The 26017-nt window shown below is 39.8% G+C and overlaps 1 protein-coding gene across 1 annotated transcript in view; it reads left to right on the forward strand.

The window, feature by feature from the left end:
* The first annotated feature begins 4008 nt into the window (after positions 1-4008).
* Positions 4009-26017, forward strand: part of rock2a (rho-associated, coiled-coil containing protein kinase 2a) — a 50137-nt gene continuing 28128 nt past the window's right edge. The window contains exon 1 of the mRNA XM_061063551.1: positions 4009-4913. Coding sequence (XP_060919534.1) covers positions 4815-4913 — 99 coding nt within the window. The 5' untranslated portion in view covers positions 4009-4814. The remainder of the gene's footprint in view (positions 4914-26017) is intronic.

Raw genomic sequence — 26017 nt, forward strand, 5'->3', positions numbered from 1 at the left:
ATGGAAATGTAAAATAGTACACCTTTTTTTTTGTTTCAAGGTTCATGATTGTGCTTTGAATGTCTTTATTGGACAGGATAGTGGATAGTGTAGGAAGGAGAGAGAGAGTGGGGAATGACATGTGGGAAAGGGGGCCACAGGTCGAACTCCAACCCGTGCCAACTGCTTGGCGGACTTTAGCCAGTGGTGAAGTGGTGCCTGAAAAAGTGGGTATACTCTTAATTTTTTAATTATTCTTTTTATTGACATTTTTATGACATCACAATACAAACAAGAGTGAAAACCCACAACCCAATCCATGGACATAAACCCCACCCCAGAACACACAAACACACACACGCACGCACGCACGCACGCACGCACACACACACACACACATACACACACACACACACACACACACACACACACACATACACACACACACACATACACACACACACACACACTCACAACCAGAGAGGAGGTACACATATTACAAATAGTTCATCTAAACCCTGTGCCATGGACACAAAAAGCATACATACATCATCAATGTGTTAGTGCTACATCCAAGCTGTCCACAAATAGAGATGTCCATAAATAAAACAAGAAAAAAAGATAAGTCCATACAGGTACAAATGTTGTCAGGGTAAGTCCAAATGTTGCAAGAAGGGACCCCAAGATTCTTCCCATTTATGTTTACATTTTGAATCATTAGCTCGCAATTTCTCCATGTGTAGCACAACTTACATGCACTTCCTTTGTTTAAGTTGTGCACCTTCACTTTTTACAATACATTGTCTGAGACCAGTTCATGCAACCAGTTTCTGAGGCATGGTGGAGTTGGTGTCTTCCAGTCTTTCAAAATCATTTTTTTTCCCTACTACCATGCCCATCAAAAGAGCTATTTGGATATATGAAGGGAGCAAAACAGAGTGCTCTGAAGCTCTGAAGGTATACTCTTAATTTTTCCCCAAAATATTACTTTTAAGTGGCCCGTCCACTAAAGGATAAATGGCCTCCTTTAATAACAGTGGCTTTTAAGACCGCTCTTGCATATTTAGTTAGTGCATACTAGCCAATTAGAGACAGAGTAGGGAGGGTCATCCCTTCATCATCTTAGGAAAAAAATGTAAGCATACTACAAAATATTGTCAATAAATCAATGGTGTGAATCAGAGGAGATTTAGAAGTGGGTTTACTCTATGGAGACATACCCTGCACTACACCACTGACTATAGCCCCTGTACATGAGGTGCAACCTGACCATGAGACCAACCAGCCCCACAAGCACACCACTTTTTTTTAATGAATTCCATCTAGTAGAAGATTCATTAATGAATTCATTATCTGGGAAGCATAGTTACTGTTAATGTTAGTTTATGTAACAGCTCATTAAATCACTATTTGAGAACTTGTGTGTTAATGTGTTCAGTTGGAGGGATAACTTTGGTCTTGGCTCTGCAGAGGAGAAACTAGGATTTAATGGTCTCTAGCACCATCTAATGGCCCCTGAAAGAATTGTCCCTCAGTACAGTAGCATAATTGGAAAGGCTGAATTTCTGCATTTGTACAGTAACATGAAATGGACGTGATTTAATGAACACACATAACAAACCCTCACACACATTCACTGAGCCAAACTCACCCCGGGGAAATCAGGTTATTTGGTTATTGACATAAATTTCTCATTGTGTTCCATTTTGAATGTAGACAGCCTCCACGTGATAAAACTACCTCAGCATCTTGGTTGAAATGACTGCATCATTTAGCATGTTTTTATAACACAGACGATAAAGAAGTATGATGTTAATAGTAAATGTGGCTGATCTATCAAATGAGGATAAGATGAAACATTTTTGAGTACAGCTGATAAAAGCTCATATTGAAAGATGATGAGCCACACTTGACCATTCTACCTTTCACCAAAACGGTTTAAGCATTTATGAGGAACTATTGGTTTGTGTTGATTTTTATTTTAAATGTATATGCTTAACTGTGAACACATTGCACTGTGCAATTGAGAGACATCATACACACATATATGGGTTATGGACAAAGGGCAACTCAGCAGTGCTTGGAAAGTGGACTGGCATCTCTCCAGCAACAAGACCAATTTCCATATTTTGATCCATAACTGGCGACCATCCGGATCTAAACCCAAGTCCCTATGGACTGTATCTTTGAACTCTTACAGTATCTAGTCCTGAACATGTGTAAGTATGGCTTTCTGATTAAAAGTCTACATATTACTCATGGAAAACAAAGTCTGGTCAGGGAATCTCCTCGTCTCCTTGTTTGCTTTTGTAGCTCCTAAAGAGGCATTCCTATTCATTTCATTCAGTTTCATAACCAGATAAAGAAATCTTCATACTGAAGGAGCTTTAATTAAAGAAGTAATTATGTTGTTTATTGGGTTTGGGATGATCCAATATGGAATCAGAAATTGTTTCCTCTGTGTTACACATAAAAAAAATAGATAAAATGTGCATATTTGATACAATTTTAAGCACTGTTATGTGTTGTTTTATTTTTATTAATTTACTATTTAATTGAAGTTTGGTACCTGTAGGTGGCGCATGTGTTTACATTTCCACAACTGGAACTTGTTTCTCCACATATTTTAAGTTAAGTAAATTTGCATCACTATAGGAATATAAGATTTTTTCCCAGGAAAGAGCAAACACACACCGGTTGTTTATAGAATATGAAATGGAAAATAACTATATCAATAAAAGATAATGAAGCAAAATAGTTTAATACAACAGAGTCACAAATATGAAGATGAAGCAAAGAATGCATCTGTGGTCAAACTACTCCCTCTGTTGGTGAAGCAGAAAACAACAAAAACTAAGCTTCCTCATTTTGTTCAATATATTTGTTGGTTACAAATAAAACACAAGGAATAAGGATTTTACGCTTTTTCAGTTCTGAACCTTTGCTAATCCAAATGAAATCAAAACATTTTGTATTTTTAGGTGATAAATGGGCACACATGTTCCCTGAATCAAGGTTGAAGACTCACCTGTTTACAGCTGCCTCACTAAACAATTTAAATACATTTATTTTAAGATTTTAAACTAGAACTCTGCACTGTAACTTTTACGCTTATTATTATTTCAATTTTCTATATTTAAAAAAAGGCCTGGCATTGCCTTGCCCTAAAAGTTGAACTGCATGGACTTTATACATAACAAGAGAAAAATATAATGTATGCAGAATATTGTGAAAATGTATGCACCTTTTTTTGTGGAAATCTGTTGATCAGGTTGACCCTTTGCCTGTAAAAACATATCATAATACATATAGGCTATTTTCAGTTGTGATATGGAACAAAAAGCCCCTGTGAGGAACTTAAAGTTTGTGTCTGTAATAGCACCCCCTGTGGTCAAAGATAAACATTACACCTCTTTGCTGATCTTGTACATACATAGGTAGTGTCTGCTGTAAAATAAATCTCATCCTGCTGTTTTTTATTTAACAATCAGTTGTATCACTAGCTGTCAATGTTTGCTGTGGAATTGTAAAAAAAAAAAGAAAGAAAGCCTGTGGCTGCAGCACGCTGTCAAACACTTTGACTGACACCTACCCACGGCTGCATGTTTCAGGCATTAAAAATAACTTTATAGAAATGTTCAATTTTATCACTGACAGTCTTGTTTGCTTTCGTAGGTCATGAAGAGGCATCAGTATAACTTTCAGTCTATTTCATAACCAGCTAAAAGCTCCTCACATGAGCTCTAAAGAACCATTTCAACAAATCCCCACAAAATGTTATGTTTGATTAACTGTAATAACTTTTTTTTAATAAAAATTGTAGATGAGAATTTACAGCCACAGATTACACTAACTTTCACTATTCTATTTAGTCCATAGGCTAATTATTGATTCTATAACAGCCAACATGAGAGGCTGGTGCATACCATACTGTACAGTCTACAGTGCATACCGACAGTTTGAGGAGTAGGAGGTAAGTACAGGTGGCTTGTGGGTAACTGAGTCCTCGGTGTGTTGATGTCAGGGGGAGGAGAGAGAGACTCTCAGTGTATGTTGGTGTGTAGATGTGAGTGTACCGTGAAGAATTCTGCTGCTGGGAGACTTTTCATTTCATATGAAAAACCAGTAACTTTTTCTTGTGAGTAAAACCAACACGGAGGACGAGGCGAGGAGGACAAATGCGAAAATGCGAGAAAAGAAAATCCAGGAAGAGAGTGTGTGCTTATTAAAAATTCAGCGCGGGAGAAGAGACATAATCGCCTCTTCAGATGACTTGTGGCAGCACTGAGGAGAAACTACACCACTGACGGACTACACTGTTGAATGGGCTGAAACGAAGCGGATTTTTCTTCCTCTGAAAGGCGAGTCCAAAGCTTTTCCAAGCGGCCAAAAAACCAAAAGGGACGGGAAGGGGAAAGGAAGGGGGGCAAAGAAAACGCCCTGCTGCTGCTGCCTGTTGCTGCTGCTGCTATCTCCACATTCAAACTTTATCCCCGAGTTGGAAAAATGCATCTTTCACTTAACAGGAGGTGATAAGCCGAGGGTAACATTACTTTTTTTAGTAGCAACTAGCTCACAGAAGAAGGCCCTGCTTCACTTGGTTAAGTTTTTTGGGACGCGGGGAGTCTCTCTGCTTTGGGAATATTTTCTCTTCATTGTGCACACTATTCCTGTTTGGAGCTATTTGGGTGGGCTGAGAGCTCAAGGCAAGCCCCCACTATAGAGGCCCACGGCCATTAACCAAGGGAACAAAGAGGTTTCACATGTAAAACTAAAAAAAAAAACAGTTCGAGGAAACACCTCTTTGTATATTTGAGAAAACTTGTGCTGCAGTCATGTCGCTGGGTGCAGAGAGGAGGATGGAAACCCGGCTGAAGAAGCTGGAGGACATGATCAGAGACCCCAAATGTGCCATAAACCTGGAAAGTTTGCTGGTAAGTCAAGTGGGATACACCTCATAGATTATTAATGATGCCATGTTGTCTACACGTAGGCACACTGTAAGGTAACGACATGTTGTCTTGACCCTCATCACTCCACTATAACCTGCTATACTGTTAGCATTGTTTTTACATTACTCTTATGCTGCATGCTAGTTTGCACAATTGTCCTTAGTCATTTATCTCATCTACCCACGTTTCTGTTTTCATTCTGTCTTGGAGTCTGATCCATTCCCACAGTATGTATTTGTTCAAAGCCTCATGGTGGACATACTGTAGACAGGCCTGATTAATGGTTAAGACTCAGTGCAGACAGAGCAGTTTTGGGCTTTTTGAAGCGTGTCAACAGATTAGGATTAACTGCTGCTAGGAGAATGTCCCTCTTGCTGTGTTTGTGGAGAATAATATTTCAAGATAATAAAACTCACTCCTGGGGCCTGGCTCACCAAAACCAGGTCTACCAACCTACCCTGATCCTTCCTGCACACACAGGTTATGAGGAAGATGATGTCAAGACAAAACCCAAACTCAGTTTTTAACTTTTGACTAAAACAAAACTCCTAAATGATTATGAATTTGATAGCAGTTTGGCTAAATGGTCATCAAACAGCCAGTCGAGTCTGCAGGAATTATCACGGGACAAATGGACATAAGGTTGTCAAAAGTTTACGATTCTCTTATATATTTTTGATACGATGTTATAAAACGGTACAAATCTTTGACTTTCCAATTATCAATAGTACCAAAAAGTGTCAAAAGGTAGAAAAAACCCCACATTATCTTTAGTTGTGTTTTTAACCAAAGAAAGAGCAGTGGTTGTCAATAACTCAAATCCTGACATTTCTCAGGTCCTCTCAGCGTTTCATAAAGATGCTTAAGTTACATTGATTACGTTCCAATAACAAGTCATTGCCAGAGTGTTTGTGCAACTTGCAATTTTTGTTGTTGCTGTGTCATCCAAACAGGTTTCAATATTGATTGATTTTTAATTTTAGAGTTTGAAATTCAGGTATGGTGACAACCCTGGTGAAGTGTGTGTCAAACAGGGATGATAAAAGCACAGGAGGTGGATTGTTGTATCAGCTCTTGTTGTGTAGCTGCAGCAAAAACAACAACAAATATTTTTTCAAAAACAGCCACCACTTTACATCAGCATGATCACCCCAGTGTTGATGTATCTGTAGACAGCACGAGGCTGGAGGAAGATTTTAGCTCGGTGTAAAGTATATGTGGGGCTAAAGGGTACTTGGAGGGTCACAACGTGTTGTTGAAACAAAACTACCAGGACAAATCTGTCGTTGTCATGGTTTATTGATGAAATGTTATATGTTTTGCAATAGGGCCGCAATTTCATCATTATGCAATTAACACATTGCAGAAGTCTGAATTTATCTCAATACATTTTTGTAAACAAGCACTTTCTCACTTAGCGTGCAAGCATTCATGGAAACCTGGGTGTTTGGTTTTAATGCAGTCAGGTGAAGCTTAAGCTGTCAGCTACCCTTCGATTAATTTGTACCAAATTAATGGTAGACAAAAACTCTGCTTTTTTTAAATGTTTAAATCATACTGCAAACTGATATTTTGAAAAAAAGGGGCGGCTGTGGCTCAGTTGGTAGAGTCGATTGTCTGTTAACCGCAAGGTCAGCGGTCCGATCCCCAGCTCCTGCAGCTACATGTCCGATGTTATCAGCCTCTGCCATCAGTGTGTGAATGTGTAGGTGTGACCTGCGGTGTAAAATCACTTTGAGTAGCCAGAAGACTAGAAAAGCATGATAACTGTGAGTTATATAATACGCACTCTTTAATATTTCTTTATTCGTCACACTTCATGTTGTCATCGCAATAATGGATAATGTTACCACATATTGCATTTTGTTCTCATATTATGCAGGCTTATTTTGAATGCATTCATATATCTGAAACAATACTTATCCTGTCACTAAATGCCAAAACTGTCCGCCCAGTAAACTGTCCTTTAATTCCATCTCTTCACATTTAAAATCCATATCATCATCGTAATCCCACTTCATTCATTCCCCATTTATACCTCTGAGGAAAGAGCTGCTGCACTAACAACATTTCTGAGGTGAAGTGATTTCTCATCAATTTATTTAAGCGGTAAACAGCAAAGTAGATGGTCCATGTGTTGACATTCAGCCAGGCAAGGCACGTTTATTTATGTAGCACATTTCAACAACAAGGCAATTCAAAGTGCTTCAAACAAGACATCCACAGCATCCTGACAAGGGCGAACATTTAAAATAGAAAATGTAAAAATCACTCAAACAAACCATAAACAATCACAGAGATTAATTATGAAAATATGTAAAAAAAAAAAAAAAATAACATCCAAAAGAAACATAGAAATATTACATTAAAGGCTTTATATGTGATTTTTTGATCCAGCAGATGTCGCCCTTGGAGCATGAAACCAAAAAAACTTGCGCTGCATTGTTGTGTTAGCATGCTAATGCTAGCGATCTTTATTATGCTCGTATCTTCACACTGCATGTAAATTTACCTGAAATGAGCGTGATCTAGAAACACAGTTAAGCAGTGAGTACAGTATGTTATTCTTCTTTTCTCTAGTCCCTCAATTAAACAACTTTTATACGTGAGGGGAGGAGTCAGCCGGCTGTCCGGGCGATGTAAACAAACTGAAGATAGGACTCTGAAAACATCACAGACAGTGGGACTCGGGTGTTACACCCATTGTAGACAGTCATGACTCACAGAGTTATTTTCAGAGGATATACTTGATTTATATTATATTTAAGTGTGAAAAATCACATATAAAGCCTTTAAGCACAAATGATGTTCAAATACAAAAATGATACAAAACCTAAATTTTGAATGTACTGATGTTATCTGCTCTGCGTGCCTTTCTGTGTTATAGTGCTCTAGTCCTGACTTCAGAGTTTGAAAGCTTTAATCACCTCTTATTGGCCCAGTATGTACAGGAAATAAATGATGAAACATTTTTAACCTCTTAGATGGCTCAGTCTGAGTTTATCTGACTACTATAAAGATATCCATGCATGGACCAAAACTGTAAATATATGTTTGGGACTGTACAAAGTCAAACTAGGGAAACATTCCCTTTACAGTCTGATGCAAACCTGTATCAGTCCAAAACTTTGCAGTGGAGATGAAACTTCTGATAGACTTTGAACTGGGTCTTGGGAAGAATGAAAAGGATGTACAGATCCCGACAGATGCATCATTGAGTCTTCTAATGACCTAAAGTTGAACAAGGGCAGTGGAAAAACCCTTTCAGTGTATATAATGACACACGTCTGATATAGGGGGAAAAAAAGGTCCTCTGAAATGTTCTCTTTCCCAAAAATAGATTCATGTTCTTGAAATGGATGTATCACCACATGAACAAATCTCAACTTGAGGGAAAGCTTTTTAGACTTTCAGATCTTCAGTATGTGAACACAAGGACATGGCTTTCAAATCCTAACCAGCACTGAGTCACAGTACCTGTTTGAGCTGCGAAATCTTGAAGTGGCAGTGTTTGAGTTTCTGGGCCCCCTAACTGGATGTGACAGAGGGCAAACACGCTGTCGGGTCTGTCTTAAAAAGCATCACCTCACCCCCTTTTAATGGGCCCCATCTAGCTTGGGGCCCCCCTGTACATACCCTCTCCTGTGCCCCCCCCCCCCCCCCCCACTTCTCAAAGCACTCCTGGTTCTAGTCCCTCTTCCCTCAAAAACATTCAGCAGAATACTTGAGCACCGGTGGTGTTTACTTCCTGCACGCGAGCTGGAGAGATAGGGGTGTTGAGTGTTTGAGACAAAAGTTGAGTAGGAAGCATGCGTAGGAGGGAGCAGGCTGCGGTTTTCCATTTTTAGCCGTCTCAGTGCTGTCACAGGGATCAAGAAGTTTTGCTGTGCAGGTTGGGATTCCAACACACACACACAAACACTAAGGGCTCAGAAATGTCCTTTTTTGCAGGTGGAATAAAAAACATGCATACTTTAAGAGCCTCAATAATTGCTCACAGGCTCATATTTGCTAAACAATGAATCACAAATCCGTTGCTGCTGTGGCATAGCAACGGCAACAACAAAAAAAAAAAAGAGGATGAAGTTGCTTTATCAACTATTATATAATCTCCCAAATAACAGCTTGATGAAAGAAAGTATCAGGTTTGTATTTTCAGCTGACTTTGACGTTTTTTAAGGACTTGCCAAGAGGTGGTGAGCTGAACACCCTGAGGATACGGAGAGCTGACAGTGAGGAATCTGCAGCATCTGTCCTGTACACCCAGTGACCCTCCTTTGAATAAAGCTGACCCTCTATGAGGTTGGATGTACTGTAGTTTTCTTTGACATTATAATAAGAGAGCGTAGGTTCCTTCTTAAGCAGGTAGTCATCTGCTGTATGAATGAGCTAAATATAAGCTAATATTTATCTAGCATTAACACGCTGAAGAATGCTTGTGTGCTCTAATTAACTGGGCTGGCAGCGTCCTGAGCATGACCTGTTGAGGTTTCCCCAGTCCCTTGCCTCGGTGCTGGGAGGGTCAGTTGAACTTTTGCAGCTGGATGCTGGGTGGCTTAATCAGCCCCTTTATGTTTTTGTTTCACAGGGACTTTTCTTGTGAAGACTTCTATTAGTCGACGTTCTAATTTTGCTCGATTCTTCTTTTTCATTCAGTTTGAAAGCGGCCAAAGTCTCAAACTGAAAAGGTTAGAAGCTGCCATTGTTTCCTCAAAAAAAAAACAAAGGCTGAAACTCTGCAGCAATAGGACAAGCCTTCACAGATGGCAAGAAATGAACACTGTTAACTGTAGTTTTAAATCAGCAGTTGTTTAGCATCCAACGCTCGAATATTCAAGTGGAAAACTAGCAGGGCCTAAGTTCACGGAAATAGAAAAAAAGAGAGATCCCTCTCACCGACTGCCGACGCCGATTCAAATCGACAATCGTCAAATCGGCCAAAAAAAGGCAGACGGGTAGCGACAGAGCCGGACACACCGCAAAAACTAGAGCGACCACCGCTCGCAGACGGTCCAACTAGGACCACCGGCCAAAGATCTCCTTGGTGTTTCAGGGCCTTTACACTAAAACAGGTTGAAAACATGAAATAATGCTACATACATTCCTAGACTTATTGGTTGGTTTTACTTTGTCTTATTGCCCAAAGTTGGGCCTTTCCATTTAAAAGATATGTGTTTTCATACTAATTCCGAAATCCACCTAATTGGTTGCCATAGGTAACAAGTTAGTTTTTCCCTTCTGAAATCAGCATCATGTCAGTCTTAAACCCCACTATCAGTCAGACTCTACACTGTGGTCCTATAAACCGTAAATCACTGTATTGCCCCCATCAGCATTCAATCAAATGTAACCTGAGGTCTCAGCAGCCTTCCCCTGATGCAAACTGAAGCGATCATTACTTGGCAGCACACCGCTGCTGACTGAAGTACTGGACTTCACTTGGCAGCTCCGAGCGCAGGGTTGAGATTGCAGAGGACAAGCAAAGGAAAGTAAGGCCATTTTTTTCGAGATAAAGAAAAGTATGGACACTTGATTACAGGCCACATTAGCTGCCTTTTTGTGACCTAAAGGAAATGACCTCATTGAGTAAATAGTTTGAAAGCTATATATGGGTCTCCGAGTCCCTGTGAATGACTGCACTTTCCCCTTTCACTTTTGAGCCTTATCTCATTCTCTCTGGCTCTGTTTGTCTCTCTGCAGCTCAGGCTCCCTCTGCTCTGGCTTATTAAACACACTGCTACAGGTATTTCAGCTGTAGAAGTCCAAAACCTTTGATTCAGCTGCAGACCTAGTACCACCTGATAACTTTAAGCACTGCATCGAAGAGAGAATGATAAAAGAGAGCAAATGCTTCAGAGCGTATTTGAGGTTTTGGGCTCTTTTAAACTAAATGCATTATTTGCTTTGAAGTCATGATGTAAGATCAGGATGACATTTAAGTTAATAACCTTAGGCAAACTTATGACGTGTGCTCTCCATAGATCATATCAGTGTTTCCCCTAGGTTTACAGCGTTGGGAAGGTGGGGACAAGCCGACACAAACACTTGAAGGAATCTTGGTGTTCATGTATTACTTTTAATGACAGCTGTCCCTTTCTATCGGAAAGGTATCCTTAAATGACTTCTTTCCCTGATTTCAGACTCTATCCACTATCCTATCCCTACAATAAAGAAACAAAAAGCCCCCCCCCCCCAAAAAAAAAATAAATATAAAAAAAAAAATATATATATATATATTTTTTATTTTTTTTACTTGACCTTCACGGGGGGCGGGCCGCCCCCTAATATAATGGTAGGGGAAACACTGCATACTGTACAGAACTTTCAGAGCAGAAATTACTGACAATAGCCAGGTACTCGACAATGTTCTTGCACATTGTAGAGAATGCACAACCACTTTTGACTGCAAAGCATTGTTTTAGGTGTCAGTGAAGAAAGAGGATGTCTCCTTCAAAAGATAGGAAAAAAAACTGAACCTACTGGCTTTAGGGCTGGGAATCTTTGGGTGTCTCACGATTCAATGTGATTTTGATTCTTGGGGTCCCGATCTGGATTCATGATTCAAAGTCTATTTTTGAATTAGTACGTACTTCAGGTTCTACTCCAGTCATCTGTGAGACTGGCTGAATTTCTTGTTCCTCCGTTTACCATTTTACTGAGTTTATTTTTGGAAGTTATGAATCGATGTAAAAAGAAACTTGATTTTATTCTTATGGAAAGAAAGGGACTGAAAGTTGACTCTCTTTATTCTTCATAGATGAGAAACTGTTGATAGAAACCGGTTAAAGGTAAAGTTTAGTTAGTTTAGCAGGAACCTGATCTTTATTTAGCTAACTGTGCAGTCCAAGTGTTGGTTACTCATTCCATTCCCTGAAACTCGTCTTATCTCTTTTGTTTCTCTCGTCCATCTTCATTCACATGTTCTCGGTTTGTTCCTTTCTCCCTGTTTCGTCCACAGACCCCCCACCCTAATGTTTACTACTTTTCTTCTTAACCAGCATCTCCTGTCTCCCCTTTTCTTCCATCTTTCTCTGTTTCTTTCCATTCTTCTTATCTTATTGCCCCCTCCCCCAGCCTCCCTCCTCCTTTATGTGAAGTTCTTTTAGGGAGGTGGGGATGACCCCTGTGTGTCTTGTTCTCTGTTTCTGCCCTGGTAGTCGACATGAGGGTCCACTTCGTCTCTGGAGTGCAGTTGTGTTGCTTTCAGGCAAGCAGCAGCAGTCCTGGCTTCAATGTGCTAGCTGGATAGAAACACTGCCTTATAAGGCACTGGGGACGGTGGCCCCGGCCAATTTTTTTTTCTGCAAAACAAGCCAGTCTCTCTGCTCCACACCACCTCTGGTGAGACGATAGGGTCTCACCGTAGCCCTTTTTTTGGTTTTTGCTCCACTCCAGTGAAGAAGACTTGGGAATCTTTAGGGGTGTGCAAGCCCTTGGTGTTCTGAAAATGTCACACTTCACTGGAAGTATGGTCTGGTCTTCTCAAGTGAGACACTTTTCAGGGTTTCCCTGTTGAATAATGCTATTGGAGGACAACCAGAGGGTTTTCTAAATAGAATGCTTTTTGTTCCAGGGGTTCAGTTTTTGTAATTGTCCTTACTAATGTTATGTCTTCATTAGTAAGTTTTGGTCCGTAAAGAAATAGTTGGACTTCAGTAGGAAAAATGCCCATCTGCCTCCTTGCCAAGTTAGAAGACCAGCTGAAAACCACTCTTATGTCTGTACTGTACATAAATAGCCACAGCCAGTTAGCATAGATAAGCACAAAGAGTGGAAACTGTGGGGAAACTGAACCTGGCAGATACATTGGAAGGCCAGTATTATCTGTTGATGTGGGATTGTCACAGATATATCTGAGTCAGATCTATGTTTTCCAATATTTTATGATGGGAACACTAACACTTTCTATTTGCAGTAATATATAATCTGGAAAGGGTGTGTGGGGCCGATTTAAACATCGTGTCAATGGTGTCATCATGTAGTTTGTCTAAATGAGCTCAGACTCCCTTGATTTCATAACTACCATCACTGTCAGCAGCACATGTGGCAGAGCATCACAATGGAGCATATCCAATAAATGGTTTCCAATATATAATGAAGGTGAACGTCTTTCGTGAAGTGTTTGTTCAGCAGCAGCCTTCTGAATATGTTTTGCATAGTCAAATTGTTGCATACAACAGGTCTATTTTTGTGTTGAGTTTTCCGCTGCATTTTGGTGATGTTATATGGTCAAGGAGTTTACCATGTCGGTAACTTTTGTCTGGATGCTAAATAGTCACAGACAGCAAACACCTACCACATGCCTTCAAATCTGGTGAGGATGGGGGACAACTGGCCTAGCCTAGTAATGTAATTAGAGTTGTATTTCAATATTTTCAACCAGAGTGTTCACTGATTGCCTGGCGACTGCTCCCCAGAACATTCACATCTGGCCCTGATCCGTAATCCCCCTGAAAATCCCAATGTGTCCTTAAATGTTTTGTGCCTATTTTTACACAAACAAGACGATATAATGTGTTAATTAGTGAATTCAAAAGTGACACACTGTGTTTATATGTGGTGCTATGTGGCACATGCTTACTTATTTGTTAGTTCATAATGTAGCAGCAGATTTCATTTTAATGTTGTGTGCAGGTCGACCGTTTTGGTGCTAAGACTTTGTTATTTTTCTGGAAAGTGGCTTTGAATTTGACACCCTAAGTTGCTGTCTCAACATTAAGGATGGACATTTCATTGACAGTACCTATACGCTATGAAAGTCAGTGGAATTTACAATACAGTTTAGAATACAATTTGAATATTTTCCAAGAGGGTTGACATTTCTCACGGCTGGACCTGGATGTTTAGTTTGTTAGCTTGATGCTAACACATAATGGAAATTGCCATTAACAGGCTAACAGATTAAGCATCATGATCGCTGCTAAGAATCTATTTTACTCAACAATGTCAAGTACAATTATAGATGAGTACAAATAATTGTTTCTCAAGTTAAGAGATGTCTTAAAATGCTCCAGCTGTGTCACCTGAAAAGAATGCTTTCTTTTCATTCGTTATTTAATGGTGGTTAGCTTTAAGATGTGCTACAGCCAACTTCTGGCATTAGTACCTCATTACAACTTTGTGCTGGAGAAAAAATATTTTTAAGATGAGATAAAAGTTCCATGAAAAGTTTTTTTAATTTGAACAAAGGAATTCTTGAAAATCATGACCCATCCACTCAACACGACATCAACATGTTTATGGAGGTGAATCACAGTCTAAAGACAAAGATATGTGATGTCACTTAAAAAATGAAGGATGTTGATCTACCATCTGCTGTGATCTGCTCAAACCTCATTCTTAAAGGAAGGAGTATTATGTCAAATTGTTTCCAGAGAAATGTCCTGGGAACAAAATAGCAGTGACTGACAGATCTGGAGTCTTGTTATTTTTGCTTTAAAAGGTAAACTGATTCCCCCTACCCTCTGTAAAACATTCATTACAAACAGGAAAAAAAAATCAAAGTTCAGCTCACACCACCCACCCTTCCACCCACCCCCCCCCCCCCCTTCCACACACACACACACACACACACACACACACACACACACATAAGTAAATATACACAGGTCCATAATCCAACGTCACAGGGGCGTAGAAAGTAATGCAAAAAAAGAAGAGAACTTTATGTCCAAGAATAAAATGTCTTTTCTATACAAACTAAAAAAGAAAAGCTTCATTCCTAAATGATCAGTACGACTAGGATTATGCCACAACTGAGCTGCCCATCTGACTGAAAGATAAACCTTTAGATAAACTGCTGTATCTCATCCATTCTCATAATATGACATTTTTGTAGTGGAGGCAAAGCTGCAGTGTGACGTCTTGATGTGTTTTCAGTGGTATATGGTTCTCATGTGAAAGGAAATGTATGCACCCTGAGATTTGTCTTAATCTAGTGGATCTTCTTGTCTAGACATAAGGACTGTGGCTGACATAATATGGCTGTGCAAAGACCACGGTGTGTTCTAGGGACCATTCAGTGTGGTTTTAGTGAATTATATAAACTTGCGAAAACAAACATGGGGTAATTAATAAAACAGCACTGACGATCTTATCTTTGTATGAAATCACAGTTCTGATGGAAAATCTGACGTTTGAAGAGCTCTCCCTCTCCACACAGATTTAGATCATGACTCATTTTATGAAAACCTCACAGTGGCTGATTGCACGCATCTTGCTGTTAAACTCTGTGCAGAATCTTCCCCCCCTGTTGTGCCAATGTTAAAGAGTTTTCTACCTGAGTCTTGATGTATTTATAGTTTTAAATGAGGGTGTGAGTGAGCAGAGCAGAGAAGAGAACAGCGGTCTCCCACGCAGAATGCATAACCCATCCATCTGGCCTCGGCGTTATCATTCCATCACAACCTGCTGCTGAAACACAACCTCCCACACACACTCACATTATGCACACTTTCTCTCACACACTCGCATTGCATATGCACATGGACACACGTTAGCATCATTCACTCGATCTTAGCAACACACAAGCTGCATTGTGATGCACCGGTAGAACAATTCAACACGTTACTGGACACAGCTTTGTATTGTCAGTGAGTTCACACAGCTTTCATTTCCTCTAACAAACCCAAACAAGAGAGATAAGTCCAGCAGCCTTATCGTGCTGAGGCTGGCAGTTCTAATGCAAATAGTTTGTGCCAATACTTGAAATATTTATATACAAATTGAACATTGTTCATGACGAAGGGTTGAAACCGAAACCAGCCTAATAATTTAATCAAGTATGAATGACTCTTCAGGCTGAGCTGGACTGCTAAATGTAATCAATGCCACAAAAACTGAGTTTTTTTAAACATTAATATGATTATTGTTGTATAATAAAAAAAAAAGGATATTATTGAAGAATGATTTTTTAAGATTTTTTTTTGGGGGGGTTTTGCTTTTTAATAAAAAAAAATTCAGTGTTTTCTTAGTATCATTTTAAAGGAAGAATGTACGACTTTTTGATCCAGTAGATGTCGCCCTTGAGCACCAGCATAAAACCAAAACAAACTGCTGTTTGGCCACACCTCCGCTAGTCTGAAGCCTCCGCTCTCCTCCAGAGACACACCTCCAACCCCTCTCCACTCACTGTCAAGTTATGAATTAGTACGCACCGAAATTAAGCACCATCAAGTGCAAGCGGTGGACAGAATTGTCCTTTGCTTGAGTTGCAATTGCTTGTGGTCTGCATTGTTGTGTTAGCAGGGTAATGTTAGCGCTCTTTAGTTAGCTATGAGCTAACTAAAGAGCGCTAACATGTGCAATACCCTCATATTGCACATAAATGGACACTGTATGATCATGATCTAAAGACACTTAGGTGACATCCAAATAAGCAGTGAGTAGGCTATGATATTCTTCTTTTCTCCAGTCCTTGCCTTAAACAGCTTTATAGTCTAGGCCGTCCTGGACGTGGAATGGTTTTCTTGTGTTTGCTACTTGCTGACCTTTTACAGACATTGCGGTCATTGCGATAACACTGTATTACAGAGATCTGATTCCTTCTGATCTATCTGGAATTCCAGGTTTTCTGATCTGAACATTTTTACCTACCAGACTTTCATTACAATGGGTTTGTCGTAAAATAGATGAGACAACGTCCAGTGCCAGCTGGCAAGACTGAGAATCAGGTACCCAGCACTCTGAGTAACAGAACACATGACAGTATCCCCTGAACGCAATGTCTTTAAGAAATCCACTTGTGACTATTTGGGAAAATAAATTGTGATTAAATTATTCTTGACTGATGATCTCATTGAAATAAGACCCGTGTTAATTGTTTATTTGTTGATTGAGACATTTTTGGCACAATTGTTGGAATATAAAAAAGTGTTGTTTCGTTGTAAACATAACACAATGCTGAGCACATCATGAGCATTTAGAAAAGCTGAGTACAACACAGAACACACATCAGGACTTAATGTACAAGAAGTCCTGCCTTGCTATGCATTTCCCCCCCTGGCACATTCCTCACTATACTTTATAATAAAGCATGGGTGCCAAGAAATGTGCAGGGCACAGGAGCATGGGACAGAAATCTGTCAAATGCAAGAGTTAAGACATGCTCTTGTTATTCCCTGCGGAGACATTAGCCGTGCTATTTGTGGGCCTCTGCAGGATTCCTGCCGTTGTATCTTTCTTGGAGAGTTTACGGGGCCCTGCCTGGCACGGTCCCTTCTCTCTGCCCGGCCCACCGTTTATCCCCCACAACTATTTTTAAAATGGCTGGAATTCAATCAAAACATTAACTTTCTGCTCAATCCTTTTAAAGCCCAGAGCATTGCTGTGTTGTTTTCTGTTCCACATGCCGAGTGATGAGATGGGTATGAGGGGAGGAAGAGGGTTTTTTTTTATGAAATAACTGCAAATGGAGCAGGGAGAGGTTGTGATGTTTGAGAGCTCGGAATAGTTGTGTTTTTCCTTTCTGTGTTTCGCCCCTTTTCAAGTGAACATCTTTACATTCCTGTCCTGGTGGATCCACGTGGCTTTTTATAGGGTGATAAAGAGTGGAAGCAGGCAGAGGGAGATTGACAGCTCTGTAATGTCGACAGCAGGTTGGGTAAATAAAATGAGAAAGAATAGAGGTGAACTGAAATGGAGCGCTTATAAAACTCCTGCCTGCTGCTTTCCTGAAACTTCAACTGCCTTCAACTCTTTGTATTTTGCAGGAGTTGCTTAGCAACCAGCCAAAACCCATTGGCTGGACACAGTAAAGTAGAGATAATGCTCAAGTGCTATCTAATAGATATAACAAGTCATACTGATAAGCCTAGCTGGACACTGGTATCAGCACAGGAAGACATTAATGTAAGCCTGTCACTATAAGCTGAACAGGGAAGTGCTCCTATATATCACACATTGTAATTATTTAGATTCATTGTTACAAAAATCCTGTCTCCCTTTGATATAGGGGAAGCATTACACTGGGCAAGGAAAGGAGGCTCTCTGCTTTTCTCAAACGGGTCCAGAGATGTCGGATGCATTCAATTCTGAATTGTCATTTCAGCTTAACACCTCCCCAGACACTTGGCAGTAATTGAATATTTATTTCTATAATTGCTTCAACTCAGTGGCTGGGAATCGTCCTCTGGAGTGTGGTTGGTCGATTGAACAGTAACACTAATGGAAGCAAATTAGAAGAGCTGCATGCAGCCGCTCGTCTTGTGTAACTCCAATACACTGAGCGGCTTTTTATCAATGACCTGCAGGGTCGAGCCTGACCAATATCAACAGGTCAATATGTGCTGATAACAGATTTTCAGAGTGTATGATTTTAAATATGTGCTGTTCTGAAAACGTTTTATTGAACTTATAATGCAAAGGCAAATGTTTCATCTGATTTAAAAAGAAAACAACTTTGCTTCTAGAGTTGATACCAGTTCTATTGTAGATTCTAGAGTGCTCATGATAATATTCTAATAAATAATCAAACAATAGGAATACTCGTTTCTATGGAGCCCATAAAGTCCCAAAAAGTACAACTTTTTTATTTATTTATTTATTTATTTTTACTTTTCCGGACTTCAGGGGCTTTTGTCATTCTAAAACCAAGGCAAAAAAGTAGGCACCCAATACTTTTTTTTTTAATTACCCCAAAAATTACAAGCAACTCCTATACACCGGCTAAATTGCAAAAAATAGTTTTGATTGCTTTGGTACATATATTTTGGCAAGGTATTTGTGCAGTTTAGAAAATAATCTCTTTCTTATGCTTGTGGCAGCTTTTGGTCAAAAATGTGACTGAAGATTTGAAACTATTGATCGTTCAAATAACAGAGATTGCATCATTTTAAAACGGGTGGTGTGAAGAGTATTGTAGTATCAGAAATGTTGCTAATCTTATGGTGCTTGCACAAAAATCCTGAAAACTTTTTGGGGTGAGCTGCATGTGTGAACGTAGACAGCTGAATACCTCACTCCGACTTTACCTGGAATTTTCCTGCCAGCCCCAAAATAAATGTTCTACATGAAGATGAGGTGAGCTGACGTGAGAACACAGCAGGAAATATTCAGGAAAATTCACCTTGAGCAAACAGGGTTTATATCCTGCGACCGGTGCATGATCATAGGCTGTACAAACAGGACAGATGCAAACTTGCACCGCAATAAAACTGCCTCATTATGTGTTCTGTTTCTTTGCTCCTTTGTTGAGATATGAATGTGTGGAACAACACATGTTAGTGATATCAAGGCAATAGGCTTATTACAGCGTCGGGCTCTGTTTCTTTTTCCGTCTCATTTGTATCATTTATTTTATTTTTATATCTTTCCTCCTGAGATCCCCCTTCCAAGAGGGATAATCTCCTGCTGTGAGGAGCACGTGTGAACAAGCAACTCAGGAAGATTTCAGGGTCAGCCAGCTGTGCATAATGAAAAATGGCTTCAGTCCGTGTATTTAGGTTTCACTTTATATGCTGATTTGAAAACTTTCTGACAGAACATAAAAAGCTGAAAGCCAGTGAGAAGATTCACCACACACAAGAAAGCGTAATTACTTTCTTTTTTTTAAATTTAATTACAGTGTTTCCCCTACCATTATATTGGGGGGGCGGCGGCCCCTGCCAACGGAAATCAGGGAAAGAAGTCATTTAAGGATACCTTTCCGATAGAAAAGGACAGCTGTCATTAAAAGTAACACATGAACACCAAGATTCCTTCAAGTGTTTGTGTCGTCGTGTCGCAGTGTCGACATGTCGGCTTGTCCCCACCCCCCCAACGCTGTAAACCTAGGGGAAACACTGAATTACATACTCAAACAAACAAGACATTTCGCACACATGGTGTCACCAGGTTTGTCACCTTGTTTGTCACAAACCTGATGAAGCCATGCAGGAGAAACAAGCTGTTTATTTGACTATGTAATAAAATAAAAATAAGTAATTCAGCCTTCTTGAGTGCACTGAATCTTCTCACTTGCTGTCAGGATGAAGTTTCCTGACATCACTTGCACCAAATAAGGACTGACCGTGCTATGACCAGGGCATCCATGTTTATAAGAACTTATAATGCATTTGCCTGTGGCCTGTATTGGCCTGCTTTTACAGTAAAATTTAAACCTGTTTAGAAGTTGTTGGGAAAGTAAAACATAGTCAGATATTGTTTAATAAAGTAAATTATTTGTATCTTTGTTATGTTGCGCAGTACACAAGAAGTGCACAATAAAAAGTAGATTTTCTTTATAGCTCAGAAATCCTCCATCAGCTGTCCTATTGGTGATCAGTCTCATCAACACATGCTAATAAACCAGCCTCATTGACTCCTCTACATGCTTCTTTGGCTGACTTTCCCTCAAGAAAGAAACAATTGTGATTCAACATGATTTCACTTCTTCACTTCATAACCGACGGCGCTTCTCACCGTCACCAGGGCAACATGCATTCTGTATTTATCCTTCCTCCACATCTTGTGTAATGGGCTGTTGTTGAAATGACAAAAAAAGGAATAATATGTCACAAAGACTTCCAGTTAGTTAATAAAACGTTTGCTTCATGCCTGTAGTGAGTCTGAGCGTTGCAACAGAGGGTTGGCTTTGGATTTCACACGGCAACTGTTTCTTTTTTTTTGTACACTTAACATTTGTATTATTTATTCTAATGAGAAATCAAAAACCTCAGAACATCAGCATCATTGCCAGACATATTGGGTACCTGAGCTGTACAATTCACAGGGTGTCTGTGAACAGTATTTCATAATAAGCATGTTAATCAGAGACAGTGAACAGGAGCTAAACAACATTTAAAGCTGTTAGAATGCATGAGACGAACCACCAAGCACCTTATTCTGTCAAATATTGTTCTCATGTTGACCATTTTGCATTGTACAAGTCCTTTCTCAATCATACCACATGGCAACTGTTGGTGATTGAATATTTTTAAATCTTTTTTGTCCATCAAACTGAAATCTCTCCACATGACAGACTTCATCTTTTGACATTTCTTTCAGCCGTTGCATGTGCCAGAAAACTGAACACACCTTCTGAAAGGAAAGCTTTACACGTGACTGTTCCAGCTGTGTGCAGCGGTTCTGCCTCTGAAAACAGTCAAACCGTTTGCCCTGCGATGACTGAATCGTCTGACATAGACACATAGACGGCAGCACCGATAGGTTCACCCATCGAGAGGCCTGAGGCATGATGTGGTGTCATGGTTTACCTGACCTGTTCTCCTTTTGAAAATCAGCTGGCAGGTGGTTGTGATCGTTTTCATTCTTCAAGAAGAAATGAGCCAAATTGATCAAACCTCATTTTCACTATCACTGGAAAGATTTCAGCCTGCTGTGGTGAGTTGCTATGAAACGACGATAACAGCAATAAATCTAATACTAAAGAAATACACAAGTGTTCATTTCTCATTAGAACTCAGGTCTTTATGAAAATGAAATGTTTATGCAACTAAATACATGATTTATTAGAGTTATGAAAATGTTATCTGACATATATCACTGCTAATTGATGCACAGTGACAGCTTCCTCTCATGCGTCTCTGACCTACAGTCTGACTCTTGGCATCACACTGGGATGGAGTTTTAAGTGATAGTCAACATAAGGTCAACATGTCCTTCGTCCTGCTTATCGACTTCAATTGATATTTGGAATTAAAGTAATTATACATATGTCTCAAACTTGAAAAAGGAGTAAGTGAATAGAAAAAAAAAGAAGCAACACCTGTGGTTTGTGCAGTAGTTTGTCTTGTTTCCGTTGTAGCTTGACACCCACGGTGTCACAATAATGCAGCTGACGCACGACGGCATCTTTAAAACTGAACTCAATGAATCACTGAGACTTCATGGGCCTGAAATATGTATCAACTAGTCCTGCATGATATGAGAAAAAACATGAATATCAAAGAGTAAATATTAGCTTCAGCGTTTCTGTCTATCTCTTGATCTTCATCACAACACCTGTGTTTGCAACACCTCTCTCCAGAAACCAACAGAAACCGCAAAAAATCTTTTTTCTTTCATCACTAAATTGGTACAGATTAATTTGAGGGTTGCTGATAGTTAGCTTGAGCTTCATCTTAATGCATCAAAACAATGTTAAGCATGGCTATTTTACCTACATCCAATAGTTAAAATGTTCACACACAGAGTGAGGCCCAGCTGCATGAGGTTAGCAAAAACATCATTCATCCTAAATTTCAGCAATGATAAAATAATTTAGTTTTGCACCTAAATAAATACTCACCCTAACAGAAACAAATCATCATGTTTATAGTTACCTATTTCAAAATGTAACAACCCCCTTTCCTTCACTTTCTTAAAATGGCTAACCATTTAGTTTTGTGATGTTAACGTCATGGGTGGGCCAATCGAACTTAAAGGTTAGATCAGAAATGTTGGACTTTTATTACGCATACGAGGAGCTGCCACTTGTTAACTAACTTTTTTTCAGTCAGCTGAAAATGCTGATCAGATCCACGCTGAGGATGGGAATGTTAGCGATGAGACTAGCTCTATCGCTACTGATCCAATACGCATGCACTGATATAATTATATGGCATGATCTGCCTTTCAGGGGCCCAGACATTACTTTGGGCGGACCTGCCTGAAAACATGAAATAATTGTTTCATTTTTGTTGTGAAAAATACAGAGGTCTGTGATGTTTATTTCCAAAGCTTATACCATAATAATAATGAGGAGATTGTAATGAATAGCTCTCTCACAGTATGAGATTGATACTATAAGTGATATTTTTGCTGTTAATCATGTGTCAAAACTTACAATATACTGCACTGTACACATGGTAATATACCTGCAGCTGGTATGGTTGTAATTCTTTGTCAGATGAATGCAGAGCAGCAGCAGTAGCAGAATGCTGCCTCAGAGGAAATGACTTGCACACAGGGACTGACTTCATGACACAGTGAAATAATCTGCCAGCCCTGGGGTGTGGTGGATCATTTCCTGTATTGTCATGCTCGTAGGGAGATCCTCGTGCGTGTGCATGTGTGTACAACCACTCTCCACCCCCCAAAGCATGTGTATTTTTTTTCCCTTAAATAGTAGTTTTGTGTGAGGTCAGTCCTTTAATGGGTAAGGAAAGGGAAGTTGATATGATGAAACAGAGTCTGCAGCGCGCTGACTGCAGCCGAGCGAAGAACGATGGAGAGAGCAGAAGGAAAAGGCAGATAAGAGGGAGAGAGAGAGCAGAAGGAAAGGGACAAAAGAGATGAGAGAACTGGTACAGAATTAGAAGTGAGGGAAACGTGAAACAGACTGTGCCATCCTGTCTAGTGCCATAAAGATAGGGGAACAAGAAGAGAGAGGGAAAAAAGACAGAAACCAGTTCAGACCACTGGGTGAGAGTGGGGTTCTGGTGTTCTCTGCAGGCTGGGTCCACTGTTTCAAAGGGCTCCTCATTGACCGTTCAGGAATGTGTGTCTGACAAAAGTTGATAGATGACTTCCTTACTCTTACACACTGTAACAATTAGGGGTTTTGCATCAGTCTGTCTTTTGCTTATTTAATGCTTTCCCCACATTGCCCCCCGGTCAAACGACATCTCATTATAAAATCCCTGAGTGCTGCAGTCAGTCAGCTGCTGTTCAGTTGACCTAACATGCTGCTGAAGAGCTGCAGTCCTGTTCCCAGCCTCCATTCCTGTTTTGGCTGCTGTGCCGAGAAGTTGACATAGTGGAAAATATGGCCAATTTTAACGACACATTTAAAGACTCAAGACCCTGAGATTTATTTTTAGCTCTGACACCGACCGAATATTGTAAAGGGAAATCAGGAAGGCTGCACACACTGTGAATGGTCATTTGAACCTCCACAGCTAAAGTGACATTTGATCATAAAAGTTCAATAACAAATGCAGGTTATGTTAACCATTAGGCATGCTTTATTGTTCTCTGGTAGGGAGTCACTTTTATTTTAAATATACTGTATATATATATCTTTAATTCAGAAAGTAAATTCAACATACATGTCAAATGTCAATTTGACAATATTTTAAATACAAATAATAACTGAGCCGGCTGCTCGTCCGCATAAATTCTCCCTGGGTTTTAAATTACCGCTGGATAATTGTGACGAGCAATTTTTCACAACTTATGTCTTGTTAAGGTTGATACAAAATGTTTAGACATACTTCTTCTTACTGTGGGCCGACTCGTTATTTGCTCAGAATCTTAGAAATGTGAAGCGTTTTTTCCATTCATTTGATATTTTTAGAAACTCATCTGATGATTAATAACATTAGCTGTCATACCATTTCTTGTCAGCTGGTCATACCCCCCCCCCCCCCCCCCCCCCCCCCCAAAAGAAGGTTGCTAGGCAGCGTTCTGAAGAAATCCAGTGACCATGATTGTGGTGAAAGCTGTTTTTAGAAGCATCCATATGTACTGTTTGGAGGTGACTTATTCTCTCTTACAGACTGATGTCACAGTAACAGAGTGTTCATCATTCAGCAGCAGATGAATATCACTGAGTGAGTCGAATAGACTGCAGCTGATAGAAGAACTACTCATCCTGTCTATGTCTCTCTCTCTCTCTCTCTCTCTCTCTCTCTCTCTCTCTCTGTCTATGTCTCTCTCTCTCTCTGTCTATGTCTCTCTCTCTCTCTCTCTCTGTCTATGTCTCTCTCTCTCTGTCTATGTCTCTCTCTCTCTGTCTATGTCTCTCTCTCTGTCTATGTCTCTCTCTCTCTCTCTGTCTATGTCTCTCTCTCTCTCTCTCTCTGTCTATGTCTCTCTCTCTCTCTCTCTGTCTATGTCTCTCTCTCTCTGTCTATGTCTCTCTCTCTCTGTCTATGTCTCTCTCTCTCTGTCTATGTCTCTCTCTCTCTCTCTGTCTATGTCTCTCTCTCTCTCTCTCTCTGTCTATGTCTCTCTCTCTCTCTCTCTGTCTATGTCTCTCTCTCTCTCTCTCTCTGTCTATGTCTCTCTCTCTCTCTCTCTCTGTCTATGTCTCTCTCTCTCTCTCTCTGTCTATGTCTCTCTCTCTCTCTCTCTCTGTCTATGTCTCTCTCTCTCTCTCTCTCTCTGTCTATGTCTCTCTCTCTCTCTCTGTCTATGTCTCTCTCTCTCTCTCTCTCTGTCTATGTCTCTCTCTCTCTGTCTATGTCTCTCTCTCTCTCTCTCTGTCTATGTCTCTCTCTCTCTCTCTCTGTCTATGTCTCTCTCTCTCTCTGTCTATGTCTCTCTCTCTCTCTGTCTCTCTCTCTCTCTCTCTGTCTATGTCTCTCTCTCTCTGTCTATGTCTCTTTCTCTCTCTCTCTCTCTCTCTCCAGAAACAACGCCTGGTACTTAGAATCTTTTTCTTTGCTTGTTGTTTATTTATCAAGTCTGTCCACTTCACAACACTTGAATTAAACTTTAGTGCGAAGCTGTAACTTTTGATTCAGACATTCTGTGTGGTGGCATTGATATTTAACTGTTTATGTCCAATGAAGTGGTGAGAAGATGTACAGAATATAAACATCATGAACAATATAAACTGATTTATGCAGTTAGGTTTGTTCAAGAGTCTGAAATGATACGCTTTGATTATGTTTTCAGTGACACTGTTGCTAAGAGGTCAGGATAAAAATTGATACAGCATAGAATCGCAATATTATATCGTCTCATGGTGGCCAAGTATCGATCGATATTTTTATCGTAGCAATATGCAATAGCAAATATGCTTTTTTTTTATTTTAATTGCTGCAGGGGTTTTCACAATTCATTTTGAAGAAGTTGCATTGCTGAAAAGGTGAAATTTTACAGTCATCTATACATGTTTGTGTTCAGTCAAGTTTGATTAGACTGAAATAACAACAGTTCAGTTTGTGAGGTGCATGCAGCCTCTCACAGGGACTGACTAAACAATTCTTGATTTAGTTTAATGTTGTGGAAATAATATGCAGTTAAAAAAGTGAAATCACAATTTCTCAGTATATTGCAAAATATTTAAAATCGCAATAATATCGTATTGTGACTGAAGTTTAGGGATAATATCGTTGAATGTTATTTAGCTGTAACACATTTCCTCGTGACTTGTATGATATGCAATGTTTAAACCATGCATTCTTGTATGGGGCGACTGTGGCTCAGTTGGCTGGATG

Source organism: Labrus mixtus, chromosome 18 (genome assembly GCF_963584025.1).
Source record: "Labrus mixtus chromosome 18, fLabMix1.1, whole genome shotgun sequence".
Classification (NCBI taxonomy): Eukaryota; Metazoa; Chordata; class Actinopteri; order Labriformes; family Labridae; genus Labrus; species Labrus mixtus.